Source organism: Diceros bicornis, chromosome 12 (genome assembly GCF_020826845.1).
Source record: "Diceros bicornis minor isolate mBicDic1 chromosome 12, mDicBic1.mat.cur, whole genome shotgun sequence".
NCBI classification, from domain to species: Eukaryota; Metazoa; Chordata; class Mammalia; order Perissodactyla; family Rhinocerotidae; genus Diceros; species Diceros bicornis.
This window is the reverse complement of record NC_080751.1, coordinates 51,077,095-51,093,505: the sequence shown is the minus strand read 5'-3', so window position 1 is coordinate 51,093,505 and position 16,411 is coordinate 51,077,095. Positions and strand designations below refer to the sequence as shown.

The following is a 16,411-nucleotide window of genomic DNA, read 5'->3' as shown; positions in this document are numbered from 1 at the left end:
TTATGTAGAAGCACACACATTCATTACAGATATATTTACTCATCTGTTCATCTCACATATTTCTTATTTCCTTCACCCTCAATTCGAAGACTAAATTCGTTATTTTCTACCCTATATCCGTCCTCTGGCCTCTTGTTATCAACTAAAGATTTGAGGACAGGACCAGCATGATATCAGGAGAACCAGTCTTCACTTTACGGTTTTAGGCAAATTGCTTATTTCTTCTGAGTTGGATTACATTATCTTAAAACTCCAAAATTGATTTTTACCCTCTTCATTGGGATTCATGAGAAGCCGATAAAAGCAGGATTCACGGGAACATGTTTTCTGTTCTTGTGTGTTTGAGCAAATTTGTTCTCTTCCTCCTGGGATGACAGCTTGACTCAGCATAAAATTCTTGGGCCTCCCTTTCTTTTCCTGAGGAATTGATAACATTGCTTCATTGTTTTGAAGATTAGATGTTGCAGCATAAAAGTCTGAAGCCAGCCTGCTTTTATTCACATTTATGAATTAACTTGATTTTTTTTTTCTTTACTAGATACAGTTTTTAACCATTGAAATCTGGTTGTTTGAAAAATATGTTGATCCATCGGTGTTTATTTTTCCTGAGATTTGATGTTTGTTTGATAGTTTGGAACTTCCGTTGTTTTGGGAAATTTTTTGAATACTATCTTTGAATTTTTTTTCTACTTCGTTTTTCTGCTTTTTCTTCTACATACAGTTTATGCATTATGTTGCATCTTTTTGTCTTTCATATCTGTAAAATTTTCTTTCTAATCCCCCCCCTTTTTTTTTTAGTGAGGAAGATTGGTGCTGAGCTAACATCTGTGCTAATCTTCCTCTATTTTGTATGTGGGTCCCCACCACAACATGGCTTGATGAGTGGTGTAGGTCTGCACCTGGAAACTGAACTTGCAAACCCCAGGCCGCTGAAGCGGAGTATGCTGAACTTAACCACTACGCCACTGGGCCACCCCTCTTTCTAATCTTTTTTAACTCTTAGGTCTTTTTTGTTTTGTTTTGTCTGTTTTCCCAAGTTTGTTTCTTTTATTTCTTACTGGGTTAGTGTCTAATCTCCTTTCTGCTATTACTTTTGTAACCTTTGTGTGTCTGGTGGTTTTCTTTTTCTTTTACATTGCTTTCCTGATCTCTGCAATCCCATTTTTCATCTTCTTCAGTTGTCTTATTTCCTTGAGCCTTTGTATGTCATTGCCTTGAGCCTGAGCCTATATATCTCATTGAGCTCTTGTTTCATAGAAGACTTTTTTTTCGTTAAATTATTTTATTTCATGGGAAGATATATAGTCACAATTTTAATTTGCTCTCTGGCAAAATTGTCTTGTGTACTTCATTTTATTTTATATTTATTGTAGTCTTTTCCCTCTTTTTTTGGCACTATTTTTTAAATCAGCCCTGTGCTTGTGCCTGTTTTGCTTATTGTTTTTATTTGAATAAGGGGAATTTGCTTGGAGAACCTAGTTTTAGAAGGATATTGTAGGATAAGAGCTAGAAAAGTAAGATATCGAGCAAGTATCTTGAGTTGTCCTATGAATACCCTGGAGTGGACTAACCTGATGCACAGTAAAGCCTTATCTGATAAAGAGGTCTATGTATCTGTAAGAGATAGGGTTGATTTAGTCTTCTTCAACTAAAAAGGATTGATCACTGCAAGACAGCTTGTCATCTTGCCAAACTGATTGATGTCTTCTTACAAAGATGATGTGTCTTTGAGTTTGTTGTTCAGCCTCTCCTTCCTTTCCCTGCCATTTCCTTGCTACTGACGAGGGTTCACGTGATCTGCAGAGCCAGTCCTCACATGCTTGGTTAAATATGGGGAGGTTCGTTTTATTATCCATCAGAATGTGCTTTCTCAGTTTCCTTTGAAAACTCTATGCTCTGACAGCCACGTCTGGAATCTGCAGTGGTAGGTCCTGTGTATCCTCCGTTGTCAGTGTAATTTTACTGCCCTAGGAAGCCCTTCTTCATACATTTGAGTTCCATAAATGTTACCTAGTTTGTTGATGATGACGTTTACTTTTCTGTTTCTGTGATCCTTGTTTGTTTTAGTTATTTTCAGTTTTAAGAAGACAGCAGAGGTCTCTTTATTTCACTTCTGTATCAGATGTTTTGTTTTAAAGCATTGTTGCTATTCACAACATACATAAATGGTTAATTTAATTCTGACAATATTGAATTAAGGGTTTTTAAATATTAACTAGAAAGTTTTAAAAGAGTAACTCTAAAAATTTCACATTGATGACTACTAAAATGCATTCAAATGCCTTGAGCATTATACTTAAAGCTTTTTTCTTGTCATTTGCTACTTGAACTGAGTTACCTTTAAATTCAAAACTATATTTCTGAAATTGCTTGAATCCTTTCTTTTAGGCGTTTCATCAAACGGGTATATGTATCTTTGCCAAATGAGGAGGTATGTATCTATGTTTGAATTTTTTTTTTTTAAGCAAAAACAAGTATTACCATCTTGACAATATTGAGTCTTGCAATCTATGGTACAGACACATTGGAAAACAGTTTGGCAATTTCTTAAAAAGATAAACATAAATTTACTGTAAGACCCAGCATAATAGCCAAGAACTGCAAAGAATCTAAAATGTTCATCAATTAGTGAATGGATAAACAAAATATGGTATATCCATTTAATGGAATACTATTCAGCAATAAAAGAAATGAGGTACTTACGCTATAATATGGAAAAACGTCAAAAACATTATGTTAAATGAAAGACACCAGATGCACAAGATAACATATCATATGATTCCATTTATATAAAATGTCCAGAAAAGACAAATTTCTAGAAACAAAGCAGATCCTGGTTTGCTAAGGCTAGGAGCAGGAGTGGGATTAACTGCAAACAGGCATGAGTGAACTTTTTGGGGTGATAGAAATATTCTAAAACTGGATTATGGTGATAGTTGCATAACTCTAAATTTATTAAAATCTATTGAGTTATACACCTAGAGTGGGTGAGATTCATGTTATATGAATTCATACGTCTGTAAAACTGTTTCTAAAAAATTATGGTTGTCTAGCTCAGGCCCTTAACATCCTTGGTAGTGATGGCAGCTATTTCCTTAGTGCTTTATTTCGATCATTTTTAACTCTCTCGGGAACTCTAAAAATGGTAGTTTTAGCTCCATTGAACAGATGTGAATGAGGCTGTAAGAGGTAGAGTGATTTGTGTAAGATCGTTCAGCTCATAAATGAGAGTCAGGATTTGAACCTGATTCCTGGATACTTTATTAAGCTAATTCTTAGGAATGATAATCCTTTACTATTTCTTTTCAGACACGGCTACTTTTACTTAAAAATCTATTATGTAAACAAGGAAGCCCATTGACCCAAAAAGAGCTAGCACAACTTGCTAGGTGAGTAATTTGATTTGGTCTATCTTACGGCTTTTTTTTTAAAGAATTCTTTTTCTGTTTTATTTAAAGTAAGCTCAAGTATGAAATGAGTTATTCATTTATTAGAAGACTTCCTGTTGTCTCATTTTCTACTTCCTTTACCTTCTTTCTTGTCTCTCATTCATATATATGATACCTAAATTTTAATTTCTAGATCCTCTACAAGACATAACTGAAATATTTAATGATAGTACCATATTCTTTTTATAAATTTATTAAAACTTATAAGTGATATTAATTTTAAAAATTTAAAACATACCTGCCCATATCAACGCAGATATTTTCATATACACTTGTTCTTTTGCATTACACATAGTTTTTTAAAACTTATACATCTTCAACTTTTTTTATTAGCAGTGTACTTAAGTAGAAACTGAATATAGGAGATGCACTTGTGAATTTTAATCACTGAAAAATCTCATAAACTAATTTAAAACATTCAACAAGTATGTGAGTAGCTACTAATTTTAGTAAAAACTGAGTTCCCAGACACCTACGAAAAAAGAACAAATTCAATACTTGGAAATATTGTGGTGCTGCTTTGTCATTCCAGTAAAGAATTCAGCTAATAATGTTTGATCTCTATAGTTATTTAACGTAGTACATGATAAGTAAATGCTTTTTTTCCCTGTTTTATTTTCCTCCTCCCCTTTGCCTCCCTAGTTCTTAATTCCCTTTGATAAGCTCTTGGCCGCCCAGGATTCTCCACTGTGGCATCCCATTCAGGTGTGCCTTTTTTTGCCAATGTCTTCTACCCTAGACCCTTCCTTCACCCTGTCTGTCCTACATTTAAAGAAATCTACTTTGACTGGCCCTCATTCCTGCAAGGCAGCGCTCTGTGTCAACATAAAGAATTATTAACTTATGGAGAAGTAATTATGGTTATGTGTCAGTTGGTAAGCAGTGGCTTATAGATGTTACCTTTCCAGGGGACATGTTTGCAATTTAAGGGAGCCTCCTGGAGATATAGTATGCCTTAATATAAAGGAATGGTTCTAATGATGAAAATTTCAGGCATTTTAAGGAGCCAGCAGTAGACTGTTTTGTTTGTTCTTAGCAAGTGGGACTTTCTGTGCCCTTAAAAGCAAGTCACATAGCTGTCTGCTTGATGACAGAGGCAAACTAGGTTTTACCTCTTATTAAATGGAGATTTTAAATCTGCAAAGATGAAAGTAATTTGTTCTTTCTTCTTTCCCATTCTCAGAATGACCGATGGGTACTCAGGAAGTGATCTAACAGCTTTGGCAAAAGATGCAGCACTAGGTCCTATCCGAGGTAGGTGTACAAGAGCTGGAAACATTTAGAACTATTTAGTAGACCACTTTAGAAGTTTAAGAAGTCTAGGGGCCGGCCTGGTGGCGCAAGCGGTTGGGTGCGCGCGCTCCGCTGCGGCGGCCCAGGGTTCGCTGGTTCGGATCCCGGGCGCGCACCGACACACTGCTTGGCAAGCCATGCTGTGGCGGCGTCCCATATAAAGTGGAGGAAGATGGGCACAGATGTTAGCCCAGGGCCGTCTTCCTCAGCAAAAAAAGAGGAGGATTGGCGGATGTTAGCACAGGGCTGATCTCCTCACAAAAAAAAAAAAAAAAAAAAGAAGTCTATATTGAGAGATCTTTCCTCATTAGTAGCAAAGCTGTATCACTGGAAAACTTGGTACAAAGTAGTTGCTAGACTTAGGGTCAGCAAACTTTTCGGTAAAGGGCCTGATAGTAAATAGTAAATACTTTAGGCTCATGGGCCACATATGCTCTCTGTTGCATATTCTTTTTTTTTTTTTTTAACAAAAAAAACAAAAATGTGAAACCAGTCCTATTAACTCATAGACCATACAAAGACAGTCTGTGGATCAGTGGACCATGACCCTTGTTCAAGACAACAGGTTTCACTTCTTGATAGTAGGTAACCAGCAGAAAACTCAAAGAAAAAGAAAACTTTTTAAAGCAAGCAAAAAATAATAATAAAGGGAAAATGTTCTTATCTGTTTTTTGGCTCCTTTCATTCCAGTATTCTATCACTTGAAATTAGTATGTCTAAGGGAAGTTTTTACTTTTTTTATTATATATTGTCTTTTGAGGAATTGCACTAAAATATATCATTCATTGATGTGTTTTAATTCAAGGTAATTTGTTGGTTCTGAAATACTACAAGTCATCATTTTTAGGTTAGATTAAACTCATTGTGATATCACTTTAGAGTACATATTCTCAGCTACTTTTCCACAGGCAAGATGGGCATTGGATGGGCTAAGCTCTTAGGTATGCGTTCAGATTACTGGCTCTGATGATAAAATAGATCATGCAACATGCAACTTCCAGAACACATCTCCTTTGGTGACACTGCAGAATCTGTACTGATTAATATAACTACTGCTTTGGAGGATAATAAATCTAACCTTGAGAGTATATTTTGAAACTCGAGGTAAAGCATTTTAGTCAAACTTTCTTTCTGCCAGAGGCATGAAATCTTGTTCAGATAGTGGACTCAGAAACAGTAGCTAAGGTATAAATCATTTATATTTCTTAGAATATTTTAGCTATTATTCTGAAGCAGACAAAAGTTGTGGAGTTAAAAAAAAAAACTAATGCCTTTTGTAAAGACCAAGTTGCAGTCTTTTAAATTCACTCTCAGATTTGTAAAATCTATTATCCTTGGGCAATAAACAAAGAAATTGAATGCCTCCCAGTTACTCCTAAGAAGGAATATTATTCTAAGCATTTATAAATTATATGTACTCTTAATGTTAATGTACATCTATTTCTTTTAATAAAAATGACTTATATTGAAGATGTACTTTTAGATCATTGTACTTGGTTTTACTCTTCAGCAATTTAAACTTAGAAATATATTTTTTTTGTTTTAAGTGACTATCTTTTCTATTTTACAGAACTGAAACCAGAACAAGTGAAGAATATGTCTGCCAGTGAGGTAAACTATTTTACAATTATTTTTTCTTTGTTCTGGTTCTCTGTAGTGTACGACAAATCTTTTGTCTGGATTTTTCTGGTTTATTTGATTATAGACTAGAAAAAATTAACAGCTTCATTTCAAAATATGGAGACCTATCAAATTACAATCTCTTATGGTGTTCTTTGGTAATGGACAAAAAGTAGTGTACATAGTCATTGTCATTTTCTATCAAATTATATTATGTAAATGCTAAACAGAAGAAAATTATAGGAAACTTGAGGATTTTATACATTATGAAAGTAACTTGTAACAGGTTAACCCCTTGATGTTCTATTTTGTTAGTTTTTCAGTGTTTGTTTTCCTTCTTATAAAAGCAATACAGTTACCATTGTAATATAATTTATTACATTTTCTTAATATGGTAGGCCCTCTTATGAGATGCTGAAGCATTTCTTTTGAAAAAAAATTGCCTGAAAAATATAAAATTGAATATGCAGACTGATCATAACTATGTGAACAAACTTTTAAAATCAGACTTGAATTATATTTGTAACTTATCTGTCAAATATTTTTTTTACTGCCTAAGTTTCAACACCTATTGAAGAGACAGTGAACTCTTAACATAGAGAATGAGTGTATGTATTTGAGTACATTTTGACAGTTTTTTTCCTTCAAGCTTCTAAGTAAACTTGAGGTTGTCTTCAGTGTAGTTAATCAACTACATTACTAAGAAAGTCCTCACACTTCTTGCAACCACCCTTCCATTTTAACAGTCTGGTTTACCCAGAGTGTTTTTGACATGAATGAAGCTTAGAAATAGAGAATTCCACATACCCACTTTGGTGTTTAGCTACTATTACCTTAAAAATTTACATTTAAATTCTAAGTTCCAAGTCCCTTTGATCGGATTCATAGTTTTAATTCCACATTTTTCTAATTTTTAAAAAATATATAATTACTGTACAATTGTGTTCCCAAAGTGTCTTGTGGGTTTTTTTAAAATAGTTTAAGTATAATTTATTGACAATATCCCATAAATACATTCTTTCTTAAATGTTCTTATATTCATAAAACTAATACTACTTTCTACCCGAAAAGTAAGCATCATGTATGAATTATTTCTTCTCCACACACCACTCCCCCTGCCTTGGACCCAGGACAGGTAAACTTGATATCTCATGTACTCTGGCCCCATTGATTGAAGTTGAGGAAAGGTTCATTGTGTGACATTTTAGGTCTCTGTGCTTGTCTCTTGGAAAGACCATATGGAATAAAGGGACTGATCAAGGCAGTAATGAGCTCAAATCACCAACTGGCAAATAAATTTCAGTAAGAATCGGTCTACAAATTCTCAATCGACTTAGGCAGAATTCACTCAGCTCCATATCTGCAAGTATTCTTCACTCTGTCTCAAGCTCCAGGGCCATGGCATTTCCTTTTAAGAGCCATTGGGAAGGCCACTTGTACCTAAAAATGGAATGCTTTGGTACACTTTCATTAATATCTTATAATAATTTTATGAAAGCAAGTAGGTGGGGCTGCTTAGGGAATAGTAGAAATTCTTACAAATCTGTCCATCATTATTTCATGAGAAGAGACATGTTTTCCATTGATAGTGGCTCTGTTAACCTTTGTGTATATTTCACCCAACCTGAGAATATACATGCAGTCAAATTTAACATTTTTCTTCACTGAACAAAGTCAACCTAAATGTAATTCCTGTTATATTTGAAGAATAAAGAAATTTTGAGTCTATTTTCTTTTTCAAGTGACTCTTATAGACTCATGACTTTAAAACAAGGTAATTCTGTTGCAATAGGTGTCTCTTGCCATATAACAAATTGCCCAAACACTTAGCAGCTGACACACATTTATTATCTCACATTTTCACAGAGTCAGAAGTAGGGACACCACTTAGCTGAGTCCTCTGCTTCAAGTGCTCCCAAAGGGCTGCAATCAAAGTGTTGGCCTAGGGTCTCTTACAAAGCTGTAATCAAGATGTTGGCTGGGACTGTAGTCATTGCAAGCCTCAACTGGGGAAAGATCTGCTTCCAAGCTCACTCACATGGTTCTTTGCCAGATACATTTCCTAATGGGTTGCTGGGCTGAGAGCCTCAGTTTCCTCTGGCTATTGGCTGCTTTCAGTGCCTTGCTGCATTGGCCTCTCCAACATAGTACTTTGCTTCATCAAAGCAAGCAAGCCAGGAAGATGAGAGAGCACCATCAAGATGGAAGTCATGGTACTGTATAACCTAATGGAAGTGACATCCATCACTTTTGCTGTATTCTGTGCTTAGGTCCAGTCCACACTCAGAGAGAAGGGATTACAGAAGGGCATATATAACAAGAGGCGGGAATCATTCGGAGACATGTCAGAAGATGCCCACCACATCTGTAAATCATTTCTAATTTTTTTTTATGTTTAAAGGGTCACACTTAGTGAAATCTGCTTTTGTATTAAAATGAGCCTTCTCAACACTACTTCAAACCTTTGAAAAGCACCTTTGCTTCCTGGGAGTAAGACACATCTTGAATTTACCTATCCCAAGACATGGAATCAATAACTCTGTAGGAACTCTGGTTCATTCTAATGGAGAATAATATTAAGACTCTTAGGTATAGAAATGCATACTACTTTATTGTTGGTTTTTTTTTCTTCTTCTTTTTTTTTTGGTGAGGAAGATTGGCCTTGAGCTAACATCCATTGCCAATCTTCCTGTTTTTGCTGAGGGTGATTAGCCCTGAGCTAACATCTGTGCCCATCTTCCTCTATTTTGTATATGGGATTCCTTCACAGCGTGGCTTGATGAGCAGTGTGTAGGTCCATGCCTGGGATCCGAACCTGCGAACCGCAGGCCACTGAAGTGGAGCATGTGAACTTAACCACTGTGCCAGTGGGCCAGCCCCCTACTTTGTTTTTTTATTAGTACTGGTATTATGTTAGTCCACTCCAACGACAAGAGCCTGAAAATACACATATCTTAAAAATACCATGAAGTCATTCTGATAGAGTACATTTATTTTAATATTACAGTGTAACAAATCTACTTGAATTTTTTAATCCCACACCTAAAAATATAATTGTATCCATTATTTTAAGTATGTATAAACCATAACATTATTTTAAACTAAATTTTAGATAGAAATACTTAAAGCTTAATAAAACTACTGAATGAATTATAGGAAGTAACATTACTGGTGTGTTTTGTGACCCTCCCAGTGATTCTGTATAGTCAGGTTACATTGTTATAATTTTTGGTTCTACTGTATGCTTTTATCCAGTTTACTTTTAGGCTGATGGTTTTAGTATTAATAATTTGGTAATAATTTTACCTGTTAGTCCTGATTTATGACTTAACATTTATAAAGCACTTAAAATAGTCTGGCAATAGTGAACATGTATCAGTGTCCATTAAATAATTTTAAAATACATAAATACTCAATAATGGCATTTTATTATAGAGATTAAGGAAATCCATTCTGTCAGTCTCATTTGTAAGATGAGGGGAAAGACAAGTATTTTGGTTTCTAAAATCATATACTAGAATTTTATTCGGCCATTATTTGGTACAACTTTAATAAATAAGTGTATTATCAAGTACTGGTGTATGTACACAAATTTAGGTGAGATAAACCCAATTTGTCTTTTACAGTTTATAAGAATAGAAACTCAAATAATTGTTTTGAAATTCTGTGTTTTTAAGAGGTAGTACTGAAAATTGTTGGTTATAAATTTAGGGTATAATGTACTTTGTTTTTAAAGCACACAGTTTGTATCCAGTTTAATTTTTTTAAGGCATCTTTTTTTTTTTTTTAATAATTTTATTTATTTTTTTTTCCCCCAAAGCCCCAGTAGATAGTTGTATGTCATAGCTGCACATCCTTCTAGTTGCTGTATGTGGGACGTGGCCTCAATATGGCTGGAGAAGCGGTGCTTCAATGCGCGCCCGGGATCTGAACCCGGGCCACCAGCAGCGGAGTGTGAGCACTTAACCGCTAAGCCATGGGGCCGGCCCTTAAGGCATCTTTTGATAAGACATCTTTGCTATTTATCTTTCCCTCTTTACTGAACTAGCTACCAGTTGCTTTTTCCTGTTGTATATATTAGTCTCATACTAACTTTAAAATATCATGTATAAATTTCAATATATACATACACAAACTATGTACTTAAATTAGAATTTCATCAAAAGCTTCTAAAACCTTAATTTCTATAACAAATAAATTTTATTCAGGAATATCATGGATAATACCCATACTACATTCATCATTCTTCTACACTTTGAGCTTTAGGAAGAGCCAGTGTGTGTTTTTTAGTTAAATAAGAAACACATAAGGCTCATATGGTGATTATGTGGTAATAATATATCTTTTTTCCTTTTGACTAAGATTTTTCAGACTGGGCTACAAGTTACAAGTCTGGGTAATTTTCTTATTTTCTCGTGGAGATATCAGAGAGGATGTGAAATAGATTGGGTTTTATAAGAGTTATAAAAAGAAGAATATAGATAATAAATATAAGATGTTGAAGTTAAGTTTTGTTTCAGATTCTCCTTTAACTTCTTATTTTGGGGCAAAAGATACATGTATATACTAGTGACAATTTTTAATACTGGTCATTTTGTGCCAAACTCTGTTTTGCCGCTTTAAAATCCTTAAGTAAATAGACATTCTTTAACTCAGCATTGTTTTATTAATCTACATTCTCAAAGCCAATTAAAAATGTCAGAAAATATGACAAAATTAATATAAAAATGCGTTATAAGTAATATTAATATTAGAAAATTTCTGGGCCGGCCCCGTGGCTTAGCGGTTAAGCGCATGCACTCCGCTACTGGCGGCCCGGGTTTGGATCCCGGGCGCACACCAACGCACTGCTTGTCCGGCCATGCTGAGGCCGTGTCCCACATACAGCAACTAGAAGGATGTGCAACTATGACAGACAACTATCTACTGGGGCTTTGGGGAAAAAAAAAAAAAGGAGGAGGATTGGCAATAGATGTTAGCTCAGTGCCGGTCTTCCTCAGCAAAAAGAGGAGGATTAGCACAGATGTTAGCTCAGGGCTGATCTTCCTCACAAAAAAAAAAGAAAGAAAGAAAGAAAGAAAATTTCAAATGCAAGCATCCTACATATTGTAGTTAAAGAGCAATATTTCCTTAAAAGTCCTGTGTGCTTCTTGTAAACCCACACTTTCCTTTCTAATGGACCTAGATGAATTTAGCTAGAGTATGTATGTGGCGAGTGAGAATGAGAATGCAAAATTCCATGAAACTATCCACAGAAAAAAAATTTGAAGGAGATAAGCCAAATAGTGGTATTGTATCTGAATGGTGGAATTATGAGTGATTCTTTTTTTCTGCTTGTCTGTATTTGTCAAATTTTCTATAGTGAGTGTGATTTTATAATGGGAAAATATTATGATTTAAAATGTTAATACCTAGGAAACTAAACACACGTAATAAAAGTATACTAGTATATCATTTTTGTAAGATTTCTTATATAGCAAACTTGCCTCATATATAAAAATATGTAAAATAAGATAATTGGCATGGTTTTCTAAGATACATCTATTTGTATTTATAACATTAATAAGCAACAGCATCATTACTTTAATCCATCATTGGGTTAACTACTGTATGTGTGTTCATCATTTATATTGTTTTGTGTTTTTTTGAAATCTAGATGAGAAATATTCGATTATCTGACTTCACTGAATCGTTGAAAAAGATAAAACGCAGCGTGAGCCCTCAAACCTTGGAAGCATACATACGTTGGAACAAGGAATTTGGAGATACCACTGTTTAAGGAAATAGCTTTGTAAGCCTGCAGAACAGTTTACTTTCCAAGAGAGAGAAACACCATCTTCAGTGAATAGTTATGTGTTACAAAAACTCAGCCTAAGTTTACAGGACTTTCCAGAGTCTTACAATTATTTGTGTACCCCAGAAGATGAACCATAAAACAAATTTGAATAAAATATACAATGCAAATGGAATATTTTGTTTAAGACCTTCTTGCCTGATGGTCATGGTTATCCCAATGGGCACTCTAAGTTACAGCACAACAAAAACTGATTCCGGTCTTCTTTACAAATCTAATCATAATGTAAATAATAATTTGTATATTGTGTTGCAGATGAAAGTATTCTAGAGACGAAAGTATTCTAGAGACCATGAATGGTAGAAGACACAAGAGCCGTTGGTTGTTTGTCTTCTGACGTCTTGTCTTAAAATAGTAATTTTTCCTGCTTTCCTTTCCTACTGTTGTCTTTACTATGGGTGAATGGAACGCCAAACACTCTTAAGTTTCTTTTTGTTTGTTTTTCTTTTTACAAATCCAGTGTGCCAAATGAAACTTTTTCCTATGTAATAGTAATAGGAAAAAGTATTTTGAAGGTTTTTTCTTCTGCATAAATCTACAGACATTAAACAATTGTGTTCTTTTCACTTTTTACTTTTCTGTTACCTTGCTGTCAAACAATTTAGAAAGCAATTTGTTGATAGGAACAATGCAAATCTAGTAAAATAGAAAAGGAGCTGTGAAGGTTTGAGTCACTCTGTCATACAACATGTAGATCAATCCTCATGTGACCTGCAAAAATTTTTTTTTCTAATACATTTGTCAGAAATCTATTGTAGACTGTTAACTTATTCCTAATGGAATTTATTTTCCGCTAGAATTATTCTAATATTTAAGAAAGCCAATTTTAACTGCTGTAAAAGTGGTTCGCCTACAAGAGAAGGGAAGTACTGGGAGCTAACACATTTCTAATTTATTGCTTATTACTTTCTTACTGTTTACAGGATAATTATAAGCCAGTGAATCTATGATCTTTTATTCTTAATAATTATTAATCCCTTCAATGAAATTTTAAAAATTTACTGAATTTTTATATATTGCATACATTTTATAAGTTTCTTGTGCTCACTTTGTTAACTAAAAAGTTTTAGTCTGTTAATCTGTCTTTTGTTTCCCAAAAATGTACAGTAATTCTGCTTCTTGTTTGTATAAATATGCCTGGATTTTTATTATAAAAATGTCATTGTAGAAAGTAGAGACTCATAACATGGCCTTTTAAATATTGTAATAAAGGCAAATGGTTATTTGCCCTTAGTTTACTGGTTAAAAGTTTGTTTACAGAAATTTTCTTTGGTGCTTTCATGTAAAATGTCATGTGTGGAAAGAAAAATTTTGTAATAGTAACAAAGATTTTTCATTTAGGAAAAATATCTTTGGTTTTGAGAGAATACATTAAAATTAAAAACTTGCCCCTACGAGATAATAATTTTATAATGAAGACATACATTCTTAATTTTACTCTTGCTTTCATTAAAGATTTATCTAAATATAGAAGATGTATGATTTAAGATCATATGCTGTTTGTAGCCGTAACTTAAATCATGTCTCTTCTAATCATGACTTTAGAACTCCCTGGATAATAAAAATGACAGTTGAGATAAACAGAAAAATAATTTTTTAAGCCAGAACCGTGCATATTTAGGTCATAAGTAATACCTTTTAAAAGTCTCAAACATTAAAGCATCAGTTGTAAAATACTGATAATGAAAGATGATGAAATATACATGACAACACGAACTGGGAACATCCCAAATCAAAACATTTTCAATAAAGCTCATAGAATTTCATTTTGTATTTTCATTTAGAAAAGGATTATCACTGATGCCTGGATAACTAGTCAGTCATATTAAAGGTCTACGTGCTTCAAGCTCAACTTTTAAAATATAATATTTAAAATTGTCATGATTCTATCTTAAATAATTTAATGTAGCTAGCTATTTTTATTGGGAAAATTTTTAGATAAAGATTTCAAATGTTAAAAGATATAAAAGTCGTTAATAGTCATAAACATTGAGGCAGAGAATTATATTACTGTATGAATACCCATTCATGTACAGAAGTTACTTTCCTGATCAAGTCTGAAGTTGAGCTTAGTGCTAGAAAACTATTTTCTATGACTTACTATGACCAAGTTTTATTTCAAGCTGTGTGTCTTTCATAGAGGGGCCATGAAAATAGGATAATGATATAGTAGGAGGTGTAAGGGATTGGTCTGGTCTTTTTCAATTAAAATAGGAGTTGCTGAGGTTTTCCAAATTAGTGTTAGACTTAGATTGTGACCTTGTAGATTTTGCATTGAGCTCTGTGTCATATTACTTCCTAAAAGGTAATGCTTAAACATTAAACATTAGTGTGCTCTTCATGTTAATATGGCAGAGTTTTGTAAACTAAATTAAAACTTACTGATGTACTGGACTTTGAGCCAAGGGAAAGAATCAATACTCTCTCTCCAGGTATTTTAAGGGTAACAGTTTATTCTAAGACAGTCTGCCCATTGAGGTTATTAGATTTCTGACTTGCAAATATGCTTTGTGCTCGGGAAAAATTGGAAGAACAGCAGATACTAGAATTCTAATTTAAGTAAATATATAGCAGTCTTTGTTTATAGTGTAAAATTGTCTATATTTTGTACAAAAACTAATTCTTTTGGTAGAATGAACCATTTACAGTTTGTTTTTGGACTCTGAGTCAAAGGATTTTCCTTTAAATGCTTGTCTCAATTTTAATCTGGTCTTTTGTACTTTTCTTCAGAAGAAATGAATTAAAAGGTTCAGCTGCATAAAGTGGGTTTTTATCCTAATGGATTGGAAATAAATTATAAACTTTATTTTGCCTTTAATTTTTTTATTTAAAACTTTTTGGGATTTCAGAGGTTGCAGTCTGGTAATGAAGGAGTAGCTCATATTGGACTGTCGTGCCAGTAACAATGATAAACTGAACAAAATTTTAAAAGCCATGATAGAAGACTCTAGGGAGCATTCAGAAACACAGGCAGAAACTACACAACATTGTATACTAGAAGAGATCCACATAAACTAGCTTTTACCCTGAGGGCAATTTCCAGTTCCGGCAGTGTGCTTGGAAATAGAATACAAGCAGAATCTGACAGTTGTTCTGGGCTGAGGAGTCATTTGGGGCTTCTAAAAAGTGGAAGTTAGAAGGAAAATCTTGGAAAGAAGAGAGCTTCAGAGATTTGTACGCTCCTAAATCTGCCTACAAGTTCCCTTTAAATCTTTGGTGGATTCCAAATTCGTACCTGTGCAGTGTGATATGCAAAGGAACCCAGCAGAAACAATAATTGAAGTCTAAGGAACTGAGCAGAGGTAGCAGCTGCTGGGGGAATACAGAGTTTGAATTCAAATTCCACTAGGAGGGGTTTAGTTTGGGTTTCTTTTTTTTCTTGGGAGGAAGATTAACCCTGAGCTAACATCCGTTGCCAATCCTCCTCTTCTTGGTGAGGAAGATTGGCCCTGGGCTAACATCCGTGCCCATCTTCCTCTGCTTTATATGTGGGACACCTGCCACAGCCTGGCTTGATAAGTGGTGGTGAAGTCCGTGCCCAAGATTGGAATCTGCAAATCCGGGGCTGCTGAAGTGGAGCGTGCAAACTTAACCTCTGCATCACTGGTCTAGCCTCTAATTTGGGCTTTGATGGGAACCCTTCTTAAGGAGGAAGGACAACATCCTAGAACTAAGGGCTACTCCTTAGGACAATGGGCAAAATGGGAAGAAATTGTAACAAAGCTTAAAATCAAGCTTTCACAGCGTCAAAGTTATCCATTAGTAATTTAACAGTTAGCCAGAACAAAAGCACGCATTCTTTAGAAGAAAACAGAATCCAGAGTCTTCACAACATACCATCCACAAACTCCAGTACACAATAAACAAATAAGCATACAAAGAAAAATTATCTGAGCCATAATCAATAGAAAATATATAGAAGCAGAAGCACAGATGATCTATATGTTGGCATTAACAGAAAGTTATTTTAAAACAGCTTTAAAATATGTTAAAGAATTTACGGGAAAAAAAGATGATAGATGAACAGATTGGGATTCTCAGCAGAAAAATAGAAACTAGAGCCAAATGGAAAGTCTGGTGATGAAAAACAAAAATAAATGAAACAGTGTCTGAAATAAAAAATTTCACTGGATGGGCTTAACAGTAAACTGTACATAGAGGAAAGACAACCGGAAGACAGCCAGTGCAGTTATCA

At 34.3% G+C, this 16,411-nt stretch overlaps 1 protein-coding gene across 4 annotated transcripts in view; it reads left to right on the top strand.

Moving 5' to 3' along the window:
• Positions 1-15,022, top strand: part of SPAST (spastin) — a 65,872-nt gene extending 50,850 nt beyond the window's left edge. For 2 of the 4 annotated variants that reach the window (XM_058551489.1, XM_058551488.1), the window contains exons 13-17: positions 2,389-2,431; positions 3,310-3,389; positions 4,633-4,703; positions 6,313-6,353; positions 12,019-15,022. In XM_058551489.1, the coding sequence (XP_058407472.1) occupies positions 2,389-2,431; positions 3,310-3,389; positions 4,633-4,703; positions 6,313-6,353; positions 12,019-12,141 (358 nt within the window). In that variant the 3' untranslated portion in view covers positions 12,142-15,022. Of the gene's footprint in view, positions 1-2,388; positions 2,432-3,309; positions 3,390-4,632; positions 4,704-6,312; positions 6,354-8,632; positions 8,944-12,018 lie in introns of those variants that run through there. The other 2 variants (XM_058551487.1, XM_058551486.1) reach the window with 2 other exon arrangements.
• The last annotated feature ends 1,389 nt before the right edge of the window (positions 15,023-16,411 follow it).